Source organism: Nycticebus coucang, chromosome 5 (assembly GCF_027406575.1).
Source record: "Nycticebus coucang isolate mNycCou1 chromosome 5, mNycCou1.pri, whole genome shotgun sequence".
Taxonomy (NCBI): domain Eukaryota; kingdom Metazoa; phylum Chordata; class Mammalia; order Primates; family Lorisidae; genus Nycticebus; species Nycticebus coucang.
This window is the reverse complement of record NC_069784.1, coordinates 4,842,019-4,860,638: the sequence shown is the minus strand read 5'-3', so window position 1 is coordinate 4,860,638 and position 18,620 is coordinate 4,842,019. Positions and strand designations below refer to the sequence as shown.

The 18,620-nt window shown below is 40.7% G+C and overlaps 1 protein-coding gene across 1 annotated transcript in view; it reads right to left on the bottom strand.

Moving 5' to 3' along the window:
* LOC128586469 (cytochrome c oxidase subunit 7B, mitochondrial-like) overlaps window positions 1–16,822 on the bottom strand; it is a 32,101-nt gene extending 15,279 nt beyond the window's left edge. The window contains exon 1 of the mRNA XM_053592270.1: window positions 16,708–16,822. Coding sequence (XP_053448245.1) covers window positions 16,708–16,822 — 115 coding nt within the window. The remainder of the gene's footprint in view (window positions 1–16,707) is intronic.
* Window positions 16,823–18,620: the final 1,798 nt, after the last annotated feature.

The following is an 18,620-nucleotide window of genomic DNA, read 5'->3' as shown; positions in this document are numbered from 1 at the left end:
CAGAAATATGTTAGAACTTTTCAAAATCCCCTTTAAATGTCATATTTCTTAAATTCTAAATTAAGTCTTTTTGATCTTGACTTTCAGGCATTCTAAAAGAGGATCTTGAAAGTACAGGGGAGACAGATTTATTCGGTATGTTAAAATCATAGAGGAAGCATTGTTAAGCAAAAACTGCCATTTAACTTTGTGTTATATTTGTATAAATGTATTAATAATATATGTTCCAAAATTGTATGAGATTCCTGAAAATCTGATATGTCTCAATGTATGTTATCAGTCATTTATTTTAAATATCTGTAGACCACAGAAAATAACCAGCTTTTCTTGTTAATTGCATGGCCATTTTAAGTTTTGTTGCCCACAGTAAATTGCTTTGTAATGATTTTTTTTTTCTAAAAGTTCTCTGCATTTCTTCACATGTTATATCTTCAAGGAGAATCATAAAAAGAATAAAAAGATACTGCTAGCTATTTGAAAAATAGATCCTTACTGATGATTTTGAGATTATTCAATTGAATTGGGTAAGAATTTCAAAAACACCAATGAAAAATACTTGGCTCATAAAATTGTTAGCCTGACATCAAATAAAACAATAATTAATTACATAGGGCTAAACTTATAAAGAACTAACATGATTTTTCTTTTTTACTATGTGTTCGTAACATTGCTAATTCTTTTTATGTTTTGTTTTTAAAAATTAAAAAAAAAAACTTTTTTGAAAGCTATTCATAACTGCCAAGTGCAGCAGCTCATGCCTATAATCCCAGCACTCTGGGAGGCTGAGGCAGGTGGATTGCTTGAGCTCAGGAGTTCAAGACCATCCTGAGCAAGAGTAAGACCCTGTCTCTACTACAAATGGAAAAACTAGCCAGATGTAGTGGCTGGTGCTGGTAGTCCCAGGTACTCAGGAGGCTGAGGCAAAGGGTTCTCTTGAGCCTAAGAGTTTGAAGTTATTATGAGCTGTGATGCCACAGTTCTCTACCCAGGGCACAGAGTGAGACTCTGTCTCAAAAAAATAAATGAATAAACAAAAAGCTATTCATAACTGACAGTAATTGAGTAAAGCATACTTTTGTGAGAAAAATAGAAACACTTACTTTCTCTTTACCTAATTTCTTCTGAATTCAGACACTATTCATGAGCATTTTTCTTTTATGGCAATATAGTTATTTCCATAAGCTCAATAAGAATCTAATTTCTTTTATAAAAGGATGCAATTGAAGACATTTATTATTTTATCAAGGCTTTGCCTGAAATGTGATATTTTCATGTATGACCACACTGCTTTGAAGGATTAAAGTTGACTTTATGAAGACATAGGTAAATCATCTACCTGGTTCCCTTGCAAAGTTCATGACCTTGAAATAACTAAACAATATCACTTTCTGACAGGCCCAAGAATATCAGGATATTTTGGGTACTTTGACAGGAAAGCAATTTACCCAATTTGTTCAACTATCACAGACACAGTTTTAAGTCTCAAGAGGCTTTTAAAAAGTCTAATCGGAGTTGTCTTATGAAAAAGTTCCAGCAAAGCCCACTTAAAAGAACCTACACAACAAATCTCAATTCTTATTGCACTTCATGGAAATAATCAGATCAAGCACAATAAGACTAAAACTTACTTTTAAAATAAATTGGTTTTATTGTGATTTATTTTTTATAGAAATGAAGGCCTAGAGAGAGGAAAAAATCATCTTTCAGAAGAAAACTATAGTACATCACTTATTAGATTTTAACCTTGCCCATTTTTTGTTTTGAGTTTTTATTATTTGCTTACAATTTAGGACTGAATCTTAAATTCTTTCCTGGCTACAAGTCTCCAAACTAGTGCTTCTGAATTTTCTTCCCATTTTTCTGACTTGGTTGCATTCACTGAAATTAAAATTCCCTGTTTCTTGAGGGCCTACAAGCTGTAGCTAAACAACTTGGCTTTTAAGAAAAGTCACCAGAATTGTTTATATTTGGACAAACTACACACACATTACAATATAAGTAAATATATCAGATTGCCTCTGGTGTCAGCTGACTGCCTCCAGACTCTAGAAGCACCAGCTTGTACACTTAACCAGACAATGACCTTTGTTTTCTTCTGTTTCCATAAGATACCTGTGATTACAGATCTATTTACCTACATAATACATAGAAGCCTAGCTCTGAAAGCCCATCTGCAACACTGTCTTCTACAGTAGGACGCAACTGTTCAGCTGGGCTGCCCTATTCCCAAAAATAAAAGATTGGTTTGATGGAATCCTTTGCCATTTGTCTATTGGCTCAATTTTTCTCTCTACTGCCCCCAATTTATCTTTTAGAACGTACAATTTCTAGAGATGTTTTCAGACATTCGTTGGGCTTAAGAAACCAAAATATGGAACTTTGACATGCTGAACTGAAACAGATGCATAAGGTCTCTCTGTTCTTTTCCCCTCAACCCCACCCCCATCTGTTAACATCCAAAAGCACAGGATGGAGTTGTCCTCCTAAGTTCCCTGATCTGCCTAAAGTTTAAACCCACCAAAGAGAAAAGCAATTACCCCTGGTAGCTTCCCTGAGTTTTCATTAAGTTAATTTACATTGCAGAAGGAAAGAATGAAGTTTGTCAAATTACCTGGACAGACTTTTGTCACAAAACATTGTCGGCTTTGTGGGCCCAACAGACTTTATCCCAGGCCATAGCATGTTCTCCAAGCCACCTGAATTCCCCTAAAAATCATTTATTACCCCTTTAAAATCATCCATACTTCCCCATATCTTTTTTCCCTAAGAAGAAAGTTATACAAGCACCTGTACCGCATTAGGTTGAGGAGTAATGACTCTAGGATTTTACCCCCCTCAATACATGCTAATAAAAATTTATATGCCAGCTGATTTTCAGTGAACCTTCAAACAGCGATTGGAAAGTTTTCCCTCCACCCCTACAAAGGGAAAGGGAAGGGAGAAAAAAGAGAACTTTTTCACCTTTGCGACTTGTCTAAACTTTGTCCTATTTGCTATTTCTTATTGGACTCCACTTTTTCTATTTCTTTCAGCCTCCTCCTTGGGAGTTTTGATAGGAATAACAATAAAATTACATATAAACTTATGTAGTGCTTATTATGTGCCAGGCACTGTCCTAAATGCTGCACATATACTAAGTCATTGGGTTATGAGAGTAACTCTTACAGAGAAATACTTTTTTTTTTAACAAAATTTTTTTTTTGAGACAGAGCCTCAAGCTATCCCCGTAGGTAGAGTACAGTGGCATCACAGCTCATAGCAACCTCCAACTCCTGGGCTTTAAGTGATTCTCTTGCCTCAGCCTCTCAAGTAGCTGGGACTACAGGCACCTGCCACACCACCCGGCTATTATAGAGAAATACTTTTATTATCCCCATTTTTAGGTGACAAAACTAAAGCCTTAAAAGATTGATTAAATTATTTCTCCATCAACCCATGAATAGCTTAATAAATTGTGGTATATGTACACCATGGAATATTATGCAGCCTTAAAGAAAGATGGAGACTTCACCTCTTTCATGTTTACACAGATGAAGCTGGAACATATTCTTCTTAGCAAAGTATCTCAAGAATGGAAGAAAAAGTATCCAATGTACTCAACCCTACTATGAAACCAATTTATAGCTTTCATATGAAGGGGGAAAGGGGAGATGGAAGGGAGGGGAGGGGGAAGGACATGTGGAGGGAGGGTAATTGGTGGGACCACACCTACGGTGCATCTTACAAGGGTACATGTCAAATTTACTAAATGTAGAATATAAATGTCTGAACACAATAACTAAGAAAATGCCATGAAGGCTATGTTAACCAGTTTGATGAAAACATTTCAAATTGTATATAAAACCAGCACATTGTACCCCATGATTGCATTAATATACACAGGTATGATTTAATAAAAAAAATTGTTTCTCAAATTCACCCAGGTAGGATATGATAGACGTAGCATTGGGACTTTAGAATGCTGACTTCAGAACGCATGCCCCTCAGTGCTCTGCTATGATTACATGGAAGAAGGGTACAGAAGACATTCATGATTAAGTAACATCTATTTCTAGCCTTTTTTTTTCCTTGCACATATCTTTTATAGAATAAGTTGAGAGTTGGGTTTTTTTCTTTCTTTTCTAATCTCCTTTGCACCTATAGGTGGCCCTGCAAGACTTTTCTGACAGAGAAGGCTTAAGCAGATATGTTTTGAAGAAAGAATACTTCAAAGAAAGCAATGGATTTTCTAAAAACATAATGAGATAAATGTGAGTGATACCACTTTGCCTCTTTTTTTTTTTTTTTTTTTACCTGGAATGCAGGTATTAAGCCTGGAGCTTTAGTAGCCATCTTGTGACCATGAGGAAAAGGTCACAGAATCCCAGAGGTGACAACCAAAGCCTTGACAATACTGAGGCATTGAATCAATGTCAGCATCTGACCATATCCATTCTCTTTATTATATGATAAAAGTAAACTCCAATTTATTTACCCACTCTGAGTAATGTTTTATGTTAGTTGTAGTTAAAGGTAAACCTAAATGATATAAACAACAGAAAATATTGCCAAGAGTGGGTAAATAAATGAGGTGTTTTTTTTTCCCCCACATAAAAAGAATGGAGATCTAAGGGGCTTATGAAGAAATGCCAAACTTATAAAGGAAAATGTTGTGAAGAGCTAGAATTACACCTCACCACACCAGTCAGAGGTCCAGCAGGAAACGGAATGAACCTTCACAAGGGGTGAACTTTGGACAGTGGAAAAGAGTTTATTTTACAGAGGAGGATCTCAAGGGTCAGGAAAACAACAGAGATGGCGAAACACCCAAAATCAAGCAATGAACAAAAAGCTGGTCCTGATGGGGCAAAGGGGGGAACAGAGTTGGCAGAGGCCAGAAAGACGTGAGGCCGTGGAATAAGCTCCACTGTGATGGCATTTTGTATATAGAGACGCTTAGTCACTGTCCGAGCCACAGGAGTCAGGGTGAGGGGTGGGGCAGGTGCATGACCACATCAACGCCCCGCTCTTCCCGTCTGCCACAGGAGGTTTCCCAATGGTGAACCCAACTGGAAGCCAGAGCGGAGGAGATGCTGGTGACCCCAACTGTGAAGGTCAACCTCCTGGGCACGAAGGGGACACAGAAGGGTGAGGACAGATCCGGGTGTCACAGTGGGAGGAAGGGATACAAATGGAGAATATGATCAAACGTGCCCTGGAACAGAGAGAAAACAGGCTCCCTTCTTCTCCTTGTCTTCTCTTCTTTCATCTGTATCCCAGAACTTAAGGGAGAATATTTGGTAAAAATAATAAAAGAAAAGGTTCTAGCCCCTGTAAACTGGGTGACTGAGGGTGAGTCACTACATGACTGTCCCAGTGCCTCGTAACCTTGGTCCATATCCTGGTGGCTTCAGTGTTCTAGAAAATGGCCCATTGGATGCCCAAGTTTTTGCTTTGAAATAAAAATATGTGGCCTTCAAGGAAAGATTGTTTCTCCGTTCAATGTATTGCTGGAGTCTAGCATGGGGTCTGGCTTATAGAGTCATGATAGCTTTGAGTGAGTGAATGAATGAAAAAGAGAAGTTCAGAGAGGAGAAATGAAGTGTTTTTCAACATCAACATAGCTGGAGATTAAATTGCAACCAGGAAAGATCTTAGAAGAAAAGTGCTGATGGGAAAAGATGTCAGTGTCTTCCTGCCCAGCCTACACCTCCCTGGGCCTCGGCTCCTCATGATAGCTGAAGTGAAGCTAATGTTAATAACCATGAAATGTACGCTCAGCAGCAAGATAGTCCCTGTGACTTAGCAACAGAATGGAGAGTCATTTAGACGTGATGCCTGGCCTGGCCCAGAATAAAATACCTACGTTCTCTTTGCAAAAAGACAGCTGAGATGAGTGTACCCACAGCTGTGAGAGGCGTCAATTGCTTAACCTCTTTATTGTTATATTGAATTGTAGATTAACATCCAGGAGCAGCTAGCTGTGAAGACTTCTCTTTCAAACAATTTTATTTCCAAACTTGTCTCATTTGGCAGATAGACTAAGTAAAATGGAGATACTGACATACGGGACAAAATGCAAGACTGAAAGTTGGCAGCTCACAGACCGTGGACAGGATTGTAGGGTGGCGTTTCTCGTGCAGGAGAAGACTAATCCAACACCCGAAGGGCCGTGCTTGTGCAGCAGCCTGAGGAGCAGCCCTCCCTGCAGGAGGAGTTACTACAGACACAAACGGAAGCCTGGGATGCGAGGACCTTGACCACAGGTGCAGGCAGGAGGGGCTGTGTGCTCTTTTTTTAATCTAGTGAATTGAGAACCTTGCCCTTCTCTCCCAGATCATTAGTTTTAGATGAGGTTTCCCCCTGATCATGGCTGGCTGCTACGTCCTCAACAGTAGACTAACCGATGTCACAGATGGAGTCATGACTAGTGCCGCCCTGACGTCAGAAAGTGGTCAAGACACTCTTTAATGAAAGTGGCAGCTCCCTCCCCCCAAAGCAGGTGACCCGAGAGAGAGCCAGGGAGAAGCCACGAGTCTCTCAGGGCTCAGCCTCGGAAGGGAAATGTCATCACTCTGGCCATATTCTAGTTATCAAGTCCAGCCTACATTCATGGGAAGAAAATGCTCCACCTCTTGAGGAGACAGTCGAAAAATTTGTGGGCACATTTCCAGCCATCGCAGCCTTGCCGAAGCCGCGTTTCAGCCTTGATGATTACTCCCTCTTTCCTCCTGAGACACTCTGAGGCTGGATTAGTATCTCTGTAGCTCTCAGGAGGTAGCTCTCTCCTGGAAGGCAGCACCGTTTGGGAAGTATGTCCTATTTACGAGTCTGCCTTCAGCACTGACAATAGCAACGTGAAGGCCAGGGTGGCGTCTTACTCGCATCTGTGTCCCCAGGCCCAGCACTACTCTTGGCCTCTGTGAGTCATTCAACAAATATTGAAGAACAAATCCTGCCGCCCTGTGAGCAGCGGTCCTGCTTCCCCGCTGGGAGAGCAGGGCAGGAAAGGAGGAGGAGTAAGTTCCGGGGTGCACCCCCTGCCTTGTACTCTGTACACATGGGGTCGTCTCACTCAGTGATGACTGAAATCTTGGAGAGGCATAAGTGTGGGGCAGGAAGGCTAAATAATGGGACTTCTATCCCCCTTGTCACTTACTGCTGCAGAGTCTTGAGCTGCTAACTTAGACTCCAGGGACCTCGGTTTTCTCCTGAAAAACAAATTAAAGCTATAATAATAATCATCGCCCATTTCATATGGTTCTACTGAGAATAAAGCAAGATAATGCAAATGCAAGACAGGTGCCAACCCTAAAATATTATACAGATATATTATTGTTTTTCAAATTCTTAGTGAGTAGGAATGTTATTGCAAACATGAAGAAGATGGTTCCATCTCTGGAAATTTAATCAAAGGTGAGACTGTTATCCCAGCGATAATTAAATACTTGTATTCATTCATTTATTCGATATTGACTGAATTCCACCTTTGTGCATCCTCACGGCACAGCCCAACTGTTCAGACATCTCAGTGTCTTCAATTAAGTCAAAAGGCTCCTGCAAAGTTCTCAGAATCATCTTTTACGGAGCTCTTATCAGTTCTCTTGTAAGAACTGGCACGTTTTCAATGACAGAAGAAGATTGCCAAAAAGCAGTGCTAACAGCGGGCAGCAGACCTTTCCTCAGTCAGCAGAGTGGTGGCCCCAGCTGCCACCTCAGCCTTGGCTCCCTGCAGTGGAATGGCCTTACACAAGTTGCTGTATAAGAATAGTCAGATGCTACATTTGGATGAGATGGCTCAGGTTTCTAATTTGGCTCCCTCATTTTGCAAAGAAGGAAATAGAAATTCAATAGGGTCAATAAGCTCCAAGGTCACGCAGGCCGAGTTTCAGTTGTAAAAACATTGTCTGCTTTCCAGTCTGTGCTGTTTGACCAAGGCTTGTATTATCTTGAACAGATAGTGGACTCTGTTTGAAGAGTTTGTTAATAGAAGTAGCTTTGCATCTGCAAAATGATGAAACATAGCCCTGATTTACCTAATAAACATCTTCAGGGGAATAGAAAACAATTATGCCAATGAAGTATTTAGAAATCATATCAACTACCACAATTGCAGCCAAAGGATGTGGACGAGCAGCTGAGGTAATAGTCTTCCGGCCACTGGGGAAACCTGTAATGCAAATCAGAGTCGGCGAAACGTAGCTGAGAAAAGCCGCCGGAGCATTTTCCTTGGTCTGATGATGCCCGGTGGGAGCAGATTGTGTTTTCACTTTGTTTCTTTGTTCATCTTTATTATCCTGACTTTTAAAGGACAGTAATATCCCCCCAAAGAAAACAAGTGCGTCCCCTCAGACAATCACGGGGCTGTGTGAATGACTAGAGTCCTCCACGTTCCACTTCCCCAGCTCAGACTACTCTCATGATGCTGAGGAAAGCTTATTTGCATTTCTGCCTCAGCTTTTGGAGGAAGGGCGACTACTCTGTGGGCTAATCTCAGGAGCTGTGTTGAAACTTGAAAGCATCTCCTCACTCCCCAAAGCCTTCTTCAGCTATGTTGTCATCACTCCCCCTTTCCCCGCAACTCCTGAGCTTAGATTTGTGATTTTACCATAACGTGGCAATGTTCTTCATGGAGTGCGCTGAGATCAAATCCTCACAGCCCCTCTGGCCTTACATCCCTCCTAAGGAAATGGGCTCCCAGGTCAAAGAGGTCAAATGATGGCAACTTGGTTAGTTAAGGTAGAAAGTTTGGCATCAGAGTTTGGTTTAAAATCCCGCAATGTGCTCGACAATTACATTCCCCAGGGATGAGAGATGAACCTTTATTTAAAAGATGGAGATGATAACACCTACCTGGGGAGAAGGTTGTGAGGGTAAGAGAAAGAGGAATTCTACAGCATGTATGCGGTGCCCACGTATATTAATAACTGAATAAATTATGGCTTTTATTAGTACAAATAATAAAACCCGGCAAAGGCAACACATTTCCTAAATAGTGCTGCCACTATTTATGAATTCAAGAGGCTTTGCAATTTGTAGTTATCATTTCCATAAATAGGTGACAGATCATTAAATTGATCTAAACCTCCCTGAGCCTATTGATGAAATGAGAACATTTATTCCTGTCCTCAAGTATAGGGCTACAATAAAACGATACTACTGTAAGGACACAAAGCTCTGAATCCCCCAGATACGAGCAGAAGTAGATGAGTAAGCCCCACGTCTGACTGTTCCCCCTTCTCTCTTGTTAGGCACAGCCAGGAGCAGCGTGAGGAGCTGTGCTGGCAGGAGTGGGGCCTGCTCAGGGTGGGACGCTGCTTCTGAAATGGTTCCATTGACAAAATCCTCAGCTACACCACCCCAAAACACTTCACAGCAAATCCTCTTCTCTAACCGATATATATTCCAGCATTATACAAAGGCAAATGCCAACAGAGGAAAAATCCAGGGCGATCTCACTCAAGGCTACTTTCCCGTCCAATTTAATTTGTTTTTCTTCCTTCTGAATATAAACTAATGACTATAGGACAACACGGGACGAGAAATCACCACTGGACCTTTGGCATCTTGATAAGCTGCCAGCTCCTCCAAATTAGAATTTCCAGATAAAATATGAGATACTCAGTAAAATTTAATTTTAAGATAAACAATGAATGCTTTTATTTTAAATGGAAGCATGCTCCGGGCCGGTCCTGGCCCTTGTAGATGGACTTAGATAAATTGTCAGGAGATCAAACCTCCCATGACCAGCTCCGTGTCAGATATATATTTGTAACATAAAAATTGAACTGGGCATCCTGTACATGTATTTTTGTTCCTTAAATCTGGCAACTGTACTCCAGACGACCTGACTTACACCCACTTCTGTACTTGTTATATTCGGTCACTCCTCAAAAAACGACACTCTGTGGCCCGTTTCAGACATTTTCCAGTACTTATTTTTTACTTTAAAGAGATGATAAAATTTGTAGATTAGAAAGTTACTGAATAAAATCACTTTTATAACTTTTTTTCTTGAGCTGGGGTCTCACTCGGTAGCTCAGGGTGGAGAGCACCGGCACCATCATAGCTCCCTGCCCCCTCTCACATCTGAGCTCCGGTGATCCTCCTGCCCCAGCTTTGTGCACCACCACACCAGGCTAATTCTTTCTTCTTTTCTTTTCTTTTGGTAGCAACGTGGTTTCACAGTGTTGCTCAGGCTGGTCTTAAACTCCTGGCCTACGTCGCCCATCTTGGCTTCCCAAAGTGCAAAGATTACAATGAGCCACTGTCCCCAGCCTATAACTTGATTTTATATAATTGTCATTTATATTAATAACGACTCCATAAAAAGAAATTTAACATGTTTTTAAAAAAGACTCGATTCTCCATAGACAAGCATGAATAAATATGCCAGTATAGATTTCGGGGAACTAAAGAGACAGGTTTTACTCTATGATTAGAACCAGCTGGGATTTTTTTTTTTTTTTTATGTTAAGCACTGTGACCATTTAGACACAAAGAGATGTCCAATATCAAATGCTGGGCAGTTTTCACCGGTGATGTCACAGCAGAAAACTAGATATTTTGAACTTGAAATAAAATCTTTATCATATCGGCAGAAATCGAAAGTTAAAATTTCACCTTTGCCAATTTTAGACAGGGCCAGATTCATGCCATCAAAGTTTAAATAATTGTAGACTACCTTCTGGTGGATAATAAGAGATGAAGTCCGGAAAATTTATTCAAACTTCCAGTAACCATGGTGCCTTTTCTCAAGACAGTCCCTATAAAAGTCTTATAAAAACTGCCCTCTCACTTGTTCATCTGAATCATCCAGTATATGAGAGAGAGATTTGCTAAGACTTAGCCATTAGCCACAGTGTGACCTTTGTTTGCTGAGGTCCTCGAGCCTGGGGGACGATTCGAGTGTGGGTAGTAATCTTGATGATCTCTGGCCCCTGAACTCATCTCGGGGGGATTCCAAGGCCCTCTGCGTTTCCTGCCCAGTCCCTGGTGATTTTGTTTCAAAATGAGTGAGACCCAATTCTTGACCTCAAAAGTGCTATGGGGACAACATGGCTGTTGTCTCAGTCATCAACATTTTCCACCCACATCTCCCTTCCCTGTGGCCCCTAAACCAGGGAAGTGTCCCCCAGCCTTGCCACACACAGTGGGCTGCAGAGAAGGTTCATCTCTCCAGGTAGACACCGCCAGGGAAGCAGCTCTTTTTGTTTTTCACAACCTTGCTCTCAAGGAACATAGGACAAATGCCAGTGCTGGTTCAGAAGATATTTTTCTGGTTCCTACCATATCTCGCTGAAAAGAAATCTCTCCTCTGAGTTTGCCCCATTGTTCCAATCAGGCTTCTGTGTATCTCAATTCTTTTCTTCACCACACCGAGTTCCCTACTCACCTGGGCAGTTTGTCAGTCTTTTATTTTTTGAGACTAACTTTAGAAACTTAGATCATTATGTAAGTTTAGATATTTTCTTCCACGTTTCATCCAAAATTACTAAAATAATCATGTAAGTAATGATCTTAGTGACCTCCTGATTCATTCACTCACTTCAATATTTACCCAAATATTTTGGCTCATCAACATGACCCAAACAATTTGGGTTCCTGCTTTCAGGAGTCTTGTAGCTCAGGGAGGGAGACAGGTGCAGCAGAAACAACATTAAAATACATAACATCGGAGGGCTTCTCAGTTCCCTCTGAATCTTGTTGTTCTGAAACTTTCTCACACCTTAAAACAATAACATTTATTTTCTTCAGTAAAAATGCAATGCTTCCCTAAAACAAAAAGATCATTACTCTAAGTTTGGGTTTCAAATTAGAATTTCTAAGTACATTTATAGCAGTAGTCTTGAATGCTAGGTTACTTGAGAGATAACGAAGTTTGTTGAATCCTAACTTTTTTTCTTTAAATGTCACAGACTGGAGCTTAGAAGATGACTAGAGTATAAATCACAGAACAGAGAGGACCATATTCAGGCAAGAATACAGTCCATGGAATCAGGGAAGCTCCAGCCCCAGGAAGAAGAGCAGAAATCCGTCCCAGGGCTGTGGGAGGAGTGAGAGGAAGGTTGAAATTGGTTGAAAGCCAGAAAAGGTCCTGCCTGGGCCCACATCTCAGGATTTTCTATTTTTCCCTTGAAAGGGGTCACAAATTGCATAAACTTTAGGATCCAAAAACGTAGATCCAACCTTCCCAAGAATCTAGTAAGGATGGGTCCCCATTTGGAATGGGAATGTCAAATATGACAAGAGCAAGATTTTAAATGTACAACTTTTTATGTCCTTTTGTATTTTAAACCATGTAAATGCTGTCCTCATTAACATAGAAATTTTCACAATTAATTTTTAAAATTTGGGAGATTGAATGTTGCTGTGAAAATTGACTCAAAAAGCAAAACATGAAGCAATTACATTATTGAGATCAGGATTGGACCACAGAGCTAATCTAAAAGCCAAAAAAAAAATCTTTTTTTAATAAAAATATGTAAATGGTATTTGAGACTGAAATTAAATTTCTGGCACCGTTTCATCTGAAAATCTGTCAAGTGCTGTACCTCAAGCAATGTTCTGAATGGAAGTGAAGATGTGTTCCAGAAATCCTTTTGTTCAATGGCTCAAATTAGCTATAGTTATGAGCAGTAACACAGGCTGTCAGCGCATCATTGGAGTTTGAACAAAAAGCTATTTATAAAGTAACCCAGAAGTATCATCAGCTTACGGTACATTTCAACACCTAAAAATCTAAGAAAAATATTTAAAATGCTTTGAGTAAAGCAGCTTTAAAGGATATCCTTTCTTAAAGTAACTGTTTTGGGGGTAACACTAATTTGTTCATACAAGTTTTCCAAAGTTTTAAAATAATCAAATAAAACAGGACATTTTATGCAAGTAGGTGGGGTCAGCTTGAAGTTAACAGAATGAAACAAAAATTATCTGTTGTGAAAATAACCCCTAAAATTGCCTCTAAAGATTTACAAAGGAGCTGGATTTATTTGGATTGATCATGAAAACGATTGATTGATTACCTTCACTCCCTGTTAACCTGCCTGCATTGACTTCTTCCTCACCCCTGAGTGAAAACTCAACAAGGTCCCATCACTTCTGAGATCCTTTCTACCTACTAAACTTTCTCCTTGTAACTTTCAAGCATTATAAAGTGCAGGACTGCCTGAGAAGTATATGTCTATTTTAATATGGTGTTTAATTTTTTCCAAACTTACTCAAAGGAAAAATCTCTACCTAGCCAGGTGGGACCTACATTTAACCTTGATGGCCTTCATATAGAAAATGGGGGGAGTTTCCCCCTTCCCTCTTTCACATCTCTTCCCACCCTTGGCTGCTGTTTCTTAGCCCCTGCAGAGATTGATCAGAAGAAAAAAACAATTATGGAAAAACAGCACAGTGGTAAATGCCCAGCACAATTGCAACACAGCATTTGAGGCCCGTGAAGGTGGCTGATACAGACCTGTTCCATCCCAGGGCTCTGCAGTGGTTCCCCAGAGCTCTGCCCGCTGGGGTCTATTCCTTATGCTCCAGCTACAGAAAATGCTTCTCTCCTGCAGGCCGCTTAGAAGGCCTTTTTAGTCCTTGGCTTTTCAGGGGTTGATGGGCTAGTGGAATTTCCAGCGGTTCTCTCAAAAACTTCTTTTCTTGGGGTTCTTTTTTTGGTCTCCAAGAAATGTACAATTTTTGTTCCCAGTTTACTGTGCCCGGTAGAAACAAGCTTGCTGTCAAGGCAGCTCCTGTGGCACGGCTGCCACAGCCTCTCGTCCTCATCCTCATCTTGGACTCAAGAAGGACATCAGAGGTCATTGAAATGATTTGGGGGTTTTGCCCCTTTGACTTAGTGTTAAATACATAACAGAATCCGCGTCACTGATGTTTTTGTACATGGGGAGTAAGTTCCACATGTTCTTCGTGTAATTATAATTTTTACATGCAGATTTTACAAAAATCTACAAAAATCGATTTTTAAGAATCTATTTATTAATATTTTATTTTGTAGCTTTATATCTCTGGTCATTAGTAAGACTGGTCAGTACATTTTTGTTTATTTAGGTTTAGATGACTGGGTTTTTCTCTGTGAGTATGGCCCCTTTTGGTTCCATGTTCTAGAAAAGTTTCCATAGAATGGAGTCGACTTCTTGGATGTTTTAACACTTTCTCATACGACTCACTGCATTAAGATGGAGTCCCCACCAAAGCCTGGCTTCCTTCTGGGAGAACAGGAGACAGCTGGTGGTGTGAAAAATGGGTCTAGGTCTCTGTCATGACAGCCACCAAGACTGTTGGGGCAGGGGAGGGGACCCCGCAAAACTGGTGAAGGGTCATGTGGATCTAGTCCAGAACATTTCTCTGAGAGCCCAGGCTCTTTCCACATGTTCACCTGCCTGGAATGTTCTCCTGGTCATCCTTGAGGTCTTGGTATAAATATTACTCCCTCAGAGAAACCTCCCACGCCCACACTAATCTAAATTAGATCATCAGGCACGGTTTTTCAGATAATCCTAAACTTTTAATACTAGCACCACAGCTTGTAGCTATGCGTTTATTACATAATGCATTTAAGGGCTGCATTATGCATTTAAGGTGATAATTAAGGGCTATTGTCCCTTGACACAGTGATCCCTGGGACGGATGTGGACTATGTTTTTCCCATAACTGTGCCCAGTAAGTTCCTAGCACATAAAAAACGTGCAACAAAACTGTTTTAAATGAAGGCAACAGTACCTATTTTGTATAGATGTGTCTGCTTTCACATGCAGGGGAGCGCCACATTTGGTTACCGTGCTTCCTAGTAGCTGTCGCACTCTCTGAACGCCTGGAATTCACGGGACCAGCCTAGACAACCACCAAGTCCAACTTCCACATTTTGCCAAGGAATTAAATGATGATTGTCATGTGATGTCTCCAAAGTCCTGTTAATTTAACACCAGACCCTGAACCAGAGTCATATCTTCTTAATTCCCATTCTCGTGGAATTCCCAGGTGCAGTCACCTCTCTCTTCCCCTATCGAGCTCTGTTCACTTGTTCGTCTTCCTCCCCTCTGTGAAGAGCCCTCCATTTCTCCCTCCCTGTTTCTGAGGCTCCAAAATTTGATGATAAAATAACAGGCCCAAAGAGCACAAGGAGTTTTGATATCAGACAGACCCGGGTTCAGATATTGATTCAGTCACGTAACACCTGTGGGAATTTGGACACATTCTTCAGCTCCCCTGAGTCTGTTTTCACACCCATAAAATGGATGTAAAATTGTTACAAACATTAACTGAAAAAATCACAGGGGAACCTCTGTAAGCTGACCACCCATGGGACTGTAACGAACTGGTCAACATACGGAGGGAGTCAACATGAGGAACACGGCCTACTGTGCTGACAAGCACCCGTGGGGCATGTCCACGAAACTTCAGTCAACTTCAGGAGGTGGTCAGTGTAGGGCGGGGTCAGCCATGGAGGTTCTACTAAGGTTCTACTGTATATACAAGGCAAGTGCCCAACAAAACGCCTGCCACCTGCTGATCCTTGGAATCTACCAATAAATGTCATCAATTTATGTTATGTCACACCAGGTCCACATTTCCCGACACCCTGCTTGCAAAGTGCAGAAACAGCCACAGAGAAAGGTCTGCGTTCAGACCCAGTAAGATTACAACCCCACTGAGTACGGCCGAATATTGTCTTTAATACTCTAAGATGAGGATGTCAAAGCCGTGTCTGGAAAAAGTCTTTCTATTGCCGCATCCTGAAGCTTCAGTCATTGCTGCAAAGACAAGAAAATCGATCCTGAACTCAATAGTTTCATTTTTTTCATGATTACTGTTCTCAAATGGAATATGTAATGAAAATTAATACTGTACTGGTTCACTTTCCTGAAAATAAACATTGATCAAAGTCTGCGGGAAGGATCTGTAACATCTCCCCTATAATTATTTTTAAATCTATTAATGGAGATCTGTGTATTGTAGAACAGATGGGACTGTTTGGGGAGATGGGAGTTCTGGGTTTGGGCACTAAAATGCGGAAAGTCGCATTTTCTATAAATAAGTACATTACTATTTCAGAGGCTTATTTAAGAATCACTCAGGTCTTGCTTGCATGTTAAAGACAAGAATTACAATAAATTTATAATAGACCACTATGGTTGCAACCTACATTCCTGAAAAAATATGATTACCACAAGCCACATGGAAAACAGGACTATTGGGACTTGGCACAAATTTGTTATAATGCTTATTTTTAATATGATATGAGCAATTTTTTTATTAAATCATAGCTGTGTTAATGCGATCATGGGGCGCCATACACTGGTTTTATAGACCGTTTGACACATTTTCATCACACTGGTTAACAAAACCTTCCTGGCATTTTCTTAGTTATTGTGTTAAGACATTTACATTCTACATTTACTAAGTTTCACATATACCCTTGTAAGATGCATCACAGGTGTGGTCCCACCAATCACCCTCCCTCTACACATCCTTCCCCCTCCCTCCCCTCCCTCTCCCCCTTCCCCCTATTCTTAGGTTATAACTGGGTTATAACTTTCCTGTGAAAGCCATAAATTCATTGATATGAGCAAATTTTGCAAAGATTGCCCAGAGGACTAACTGGGCATATTATTACAATAAAGATTATTTGTTTCATTTTTAAATGCAACCAGAGAGAGAAGTATGAAAACAGCCGAGCCTCACTACTGAACATTAAATACATTTCTTAGGTAGGCGTACCTTCAGAGGACCCAAAATGACCAGAAACTGAGACATGGTACTTACACTTCTGCGCTCGTTTCAAGCAGCCTAATTTGCTAACGTAGAATGTCAACACAGCCTTCCTGCACGTCATGGGGACGCTCTAGTTCCCTCTTCCTTTTTCTCCTTAGATGAAGACCTATGCACTCTTAGGGAACATCTAGATTTCGTGTTAGATGGAGATAAAACATACTCTTGCTCAAGTATCCAGTCTGCCTTGACTAGGCCGAGTGTTGAATTAATTGTGATTATCAAAAAGAGAACACCCAGTGCAAGAGGTAGATACTATTTAAGTAGAAACATGACTGTGTCAGGCATCATTTTTCTCAGCTGTCACAGTGTCATGAATTCCACACTGTAAAACTTGGTCCTTCTACCAGCCCTGAAAGGGAGAAAGAAGATGCTCGCTCTTAATTTCAGGTCATGAAGCTGACAACATTTATATCCAAACTGAGACCAGAGGAGGCAAAATTTTCCTGAAGGGGAATAAAACCATCAGCTCCCCTAGTAGAAGGGCTGGGCCAGCTGCATGTGTCTAATTGTCATCAATAACTATTTGATGGGCGGCACCTGTGGCTCAACGGAGTAGGGTGCTGGCTCCATATACCAAAGGTGGTGGTTCAACCCAGCCCCAGCCAAAAACTGCAAATAATAATAATAATAATTACTTGATGAAAAGGAAGTGAGACATTACTTTTTAGACAGAAGTTTAAGACATTAATGGAGTTCTGTTTTACTGGCTCAGAGAGCTACCACCTCAGAAGCCATCATTTCTCAAGGTTGCCTAAAATAAAATGTGTCGTACATAGTACATTAGAAGATATAGAAAAAATTCTTACGAGAACAACCCCAAGTTTCTATTGATAAATATTTCTATCCCCTTTGTTCCTCTAAATAGCTAGGCAAAATGTCTTTCATTCAACAGTCAAAAATATTTATAGAAAACTGAGAGGTTTTTTAATTCTTCAAGGCGCTGATGAAAGACAAGGCACAGCCCCTGCTTTAAAGGAGCATGCTGTCTTTGGGAAAGAAAAATCCGTAACCAAGCTATCAGAAAACAGCAGGATATTCTAGGAGCACAGAAGCACAGGTGGTCCATGAGCCCCAGTGTTCAGTGAAGATTTTACAGAGGAATCAATGCTTAAGGTCTGAGTCTTGGGGATGATTACTCCAGAGAAAAAGGAATTGATTGTGCAAAAGCATGGAACTATAGAAATATTAGTATTAAAAGCATGAAACCGTCAGGAAATAACAGGTGAGTAATTACGTTAGTCTGGATGACAGTTTTACTAGAAGGTATTGTTAGCTGCCAACTCTGCTGTGAGGCCAGCAAGTTAACCTGTCCAACCAAGCAAAGACAACGTTATTGCTCCCTGAGGTCTGGGAGGCCACTTGCCACCTTGACACAGTCTTAGTAGCGCTTTGCAAATGGCATTGGTAAGGCATGGGGTCTAGTTTAAGGGATACTTTTGAATGAATTGGTCTGATTGGTATTGAAAAATGTTCATAGTATAATCGTGTAAGATTAGTGGACACAGAAAGGGGAGGACTTGGAGGAGCAGACAGCCCTTCAATGAGCACATTTGATGATCCATTGTTCTGAGAAGAGGCGATTTACTTAATGAGACCAAATCAATTTTTCAGAGAAATAAATCCAGAGGTTCTGAAATAAACAATAGTTACTTGGAACTTCTCCACCTTCTTGGGCAAGAATTTCCTGGAAGAATAAAGTGAGGTTAGCGCAGTGGTTGAAAAGTAAAATCATATTAATATAGACAGTTCTCTGTGTGGGTGTGGGTGGTTTGAGCTGTCAAGAAAAACAGATGAAGTCAGAAATAGACTTCCAGACTGAATTGCGATGGTCCCCATACACCATTTTGAAGAAATAGAAA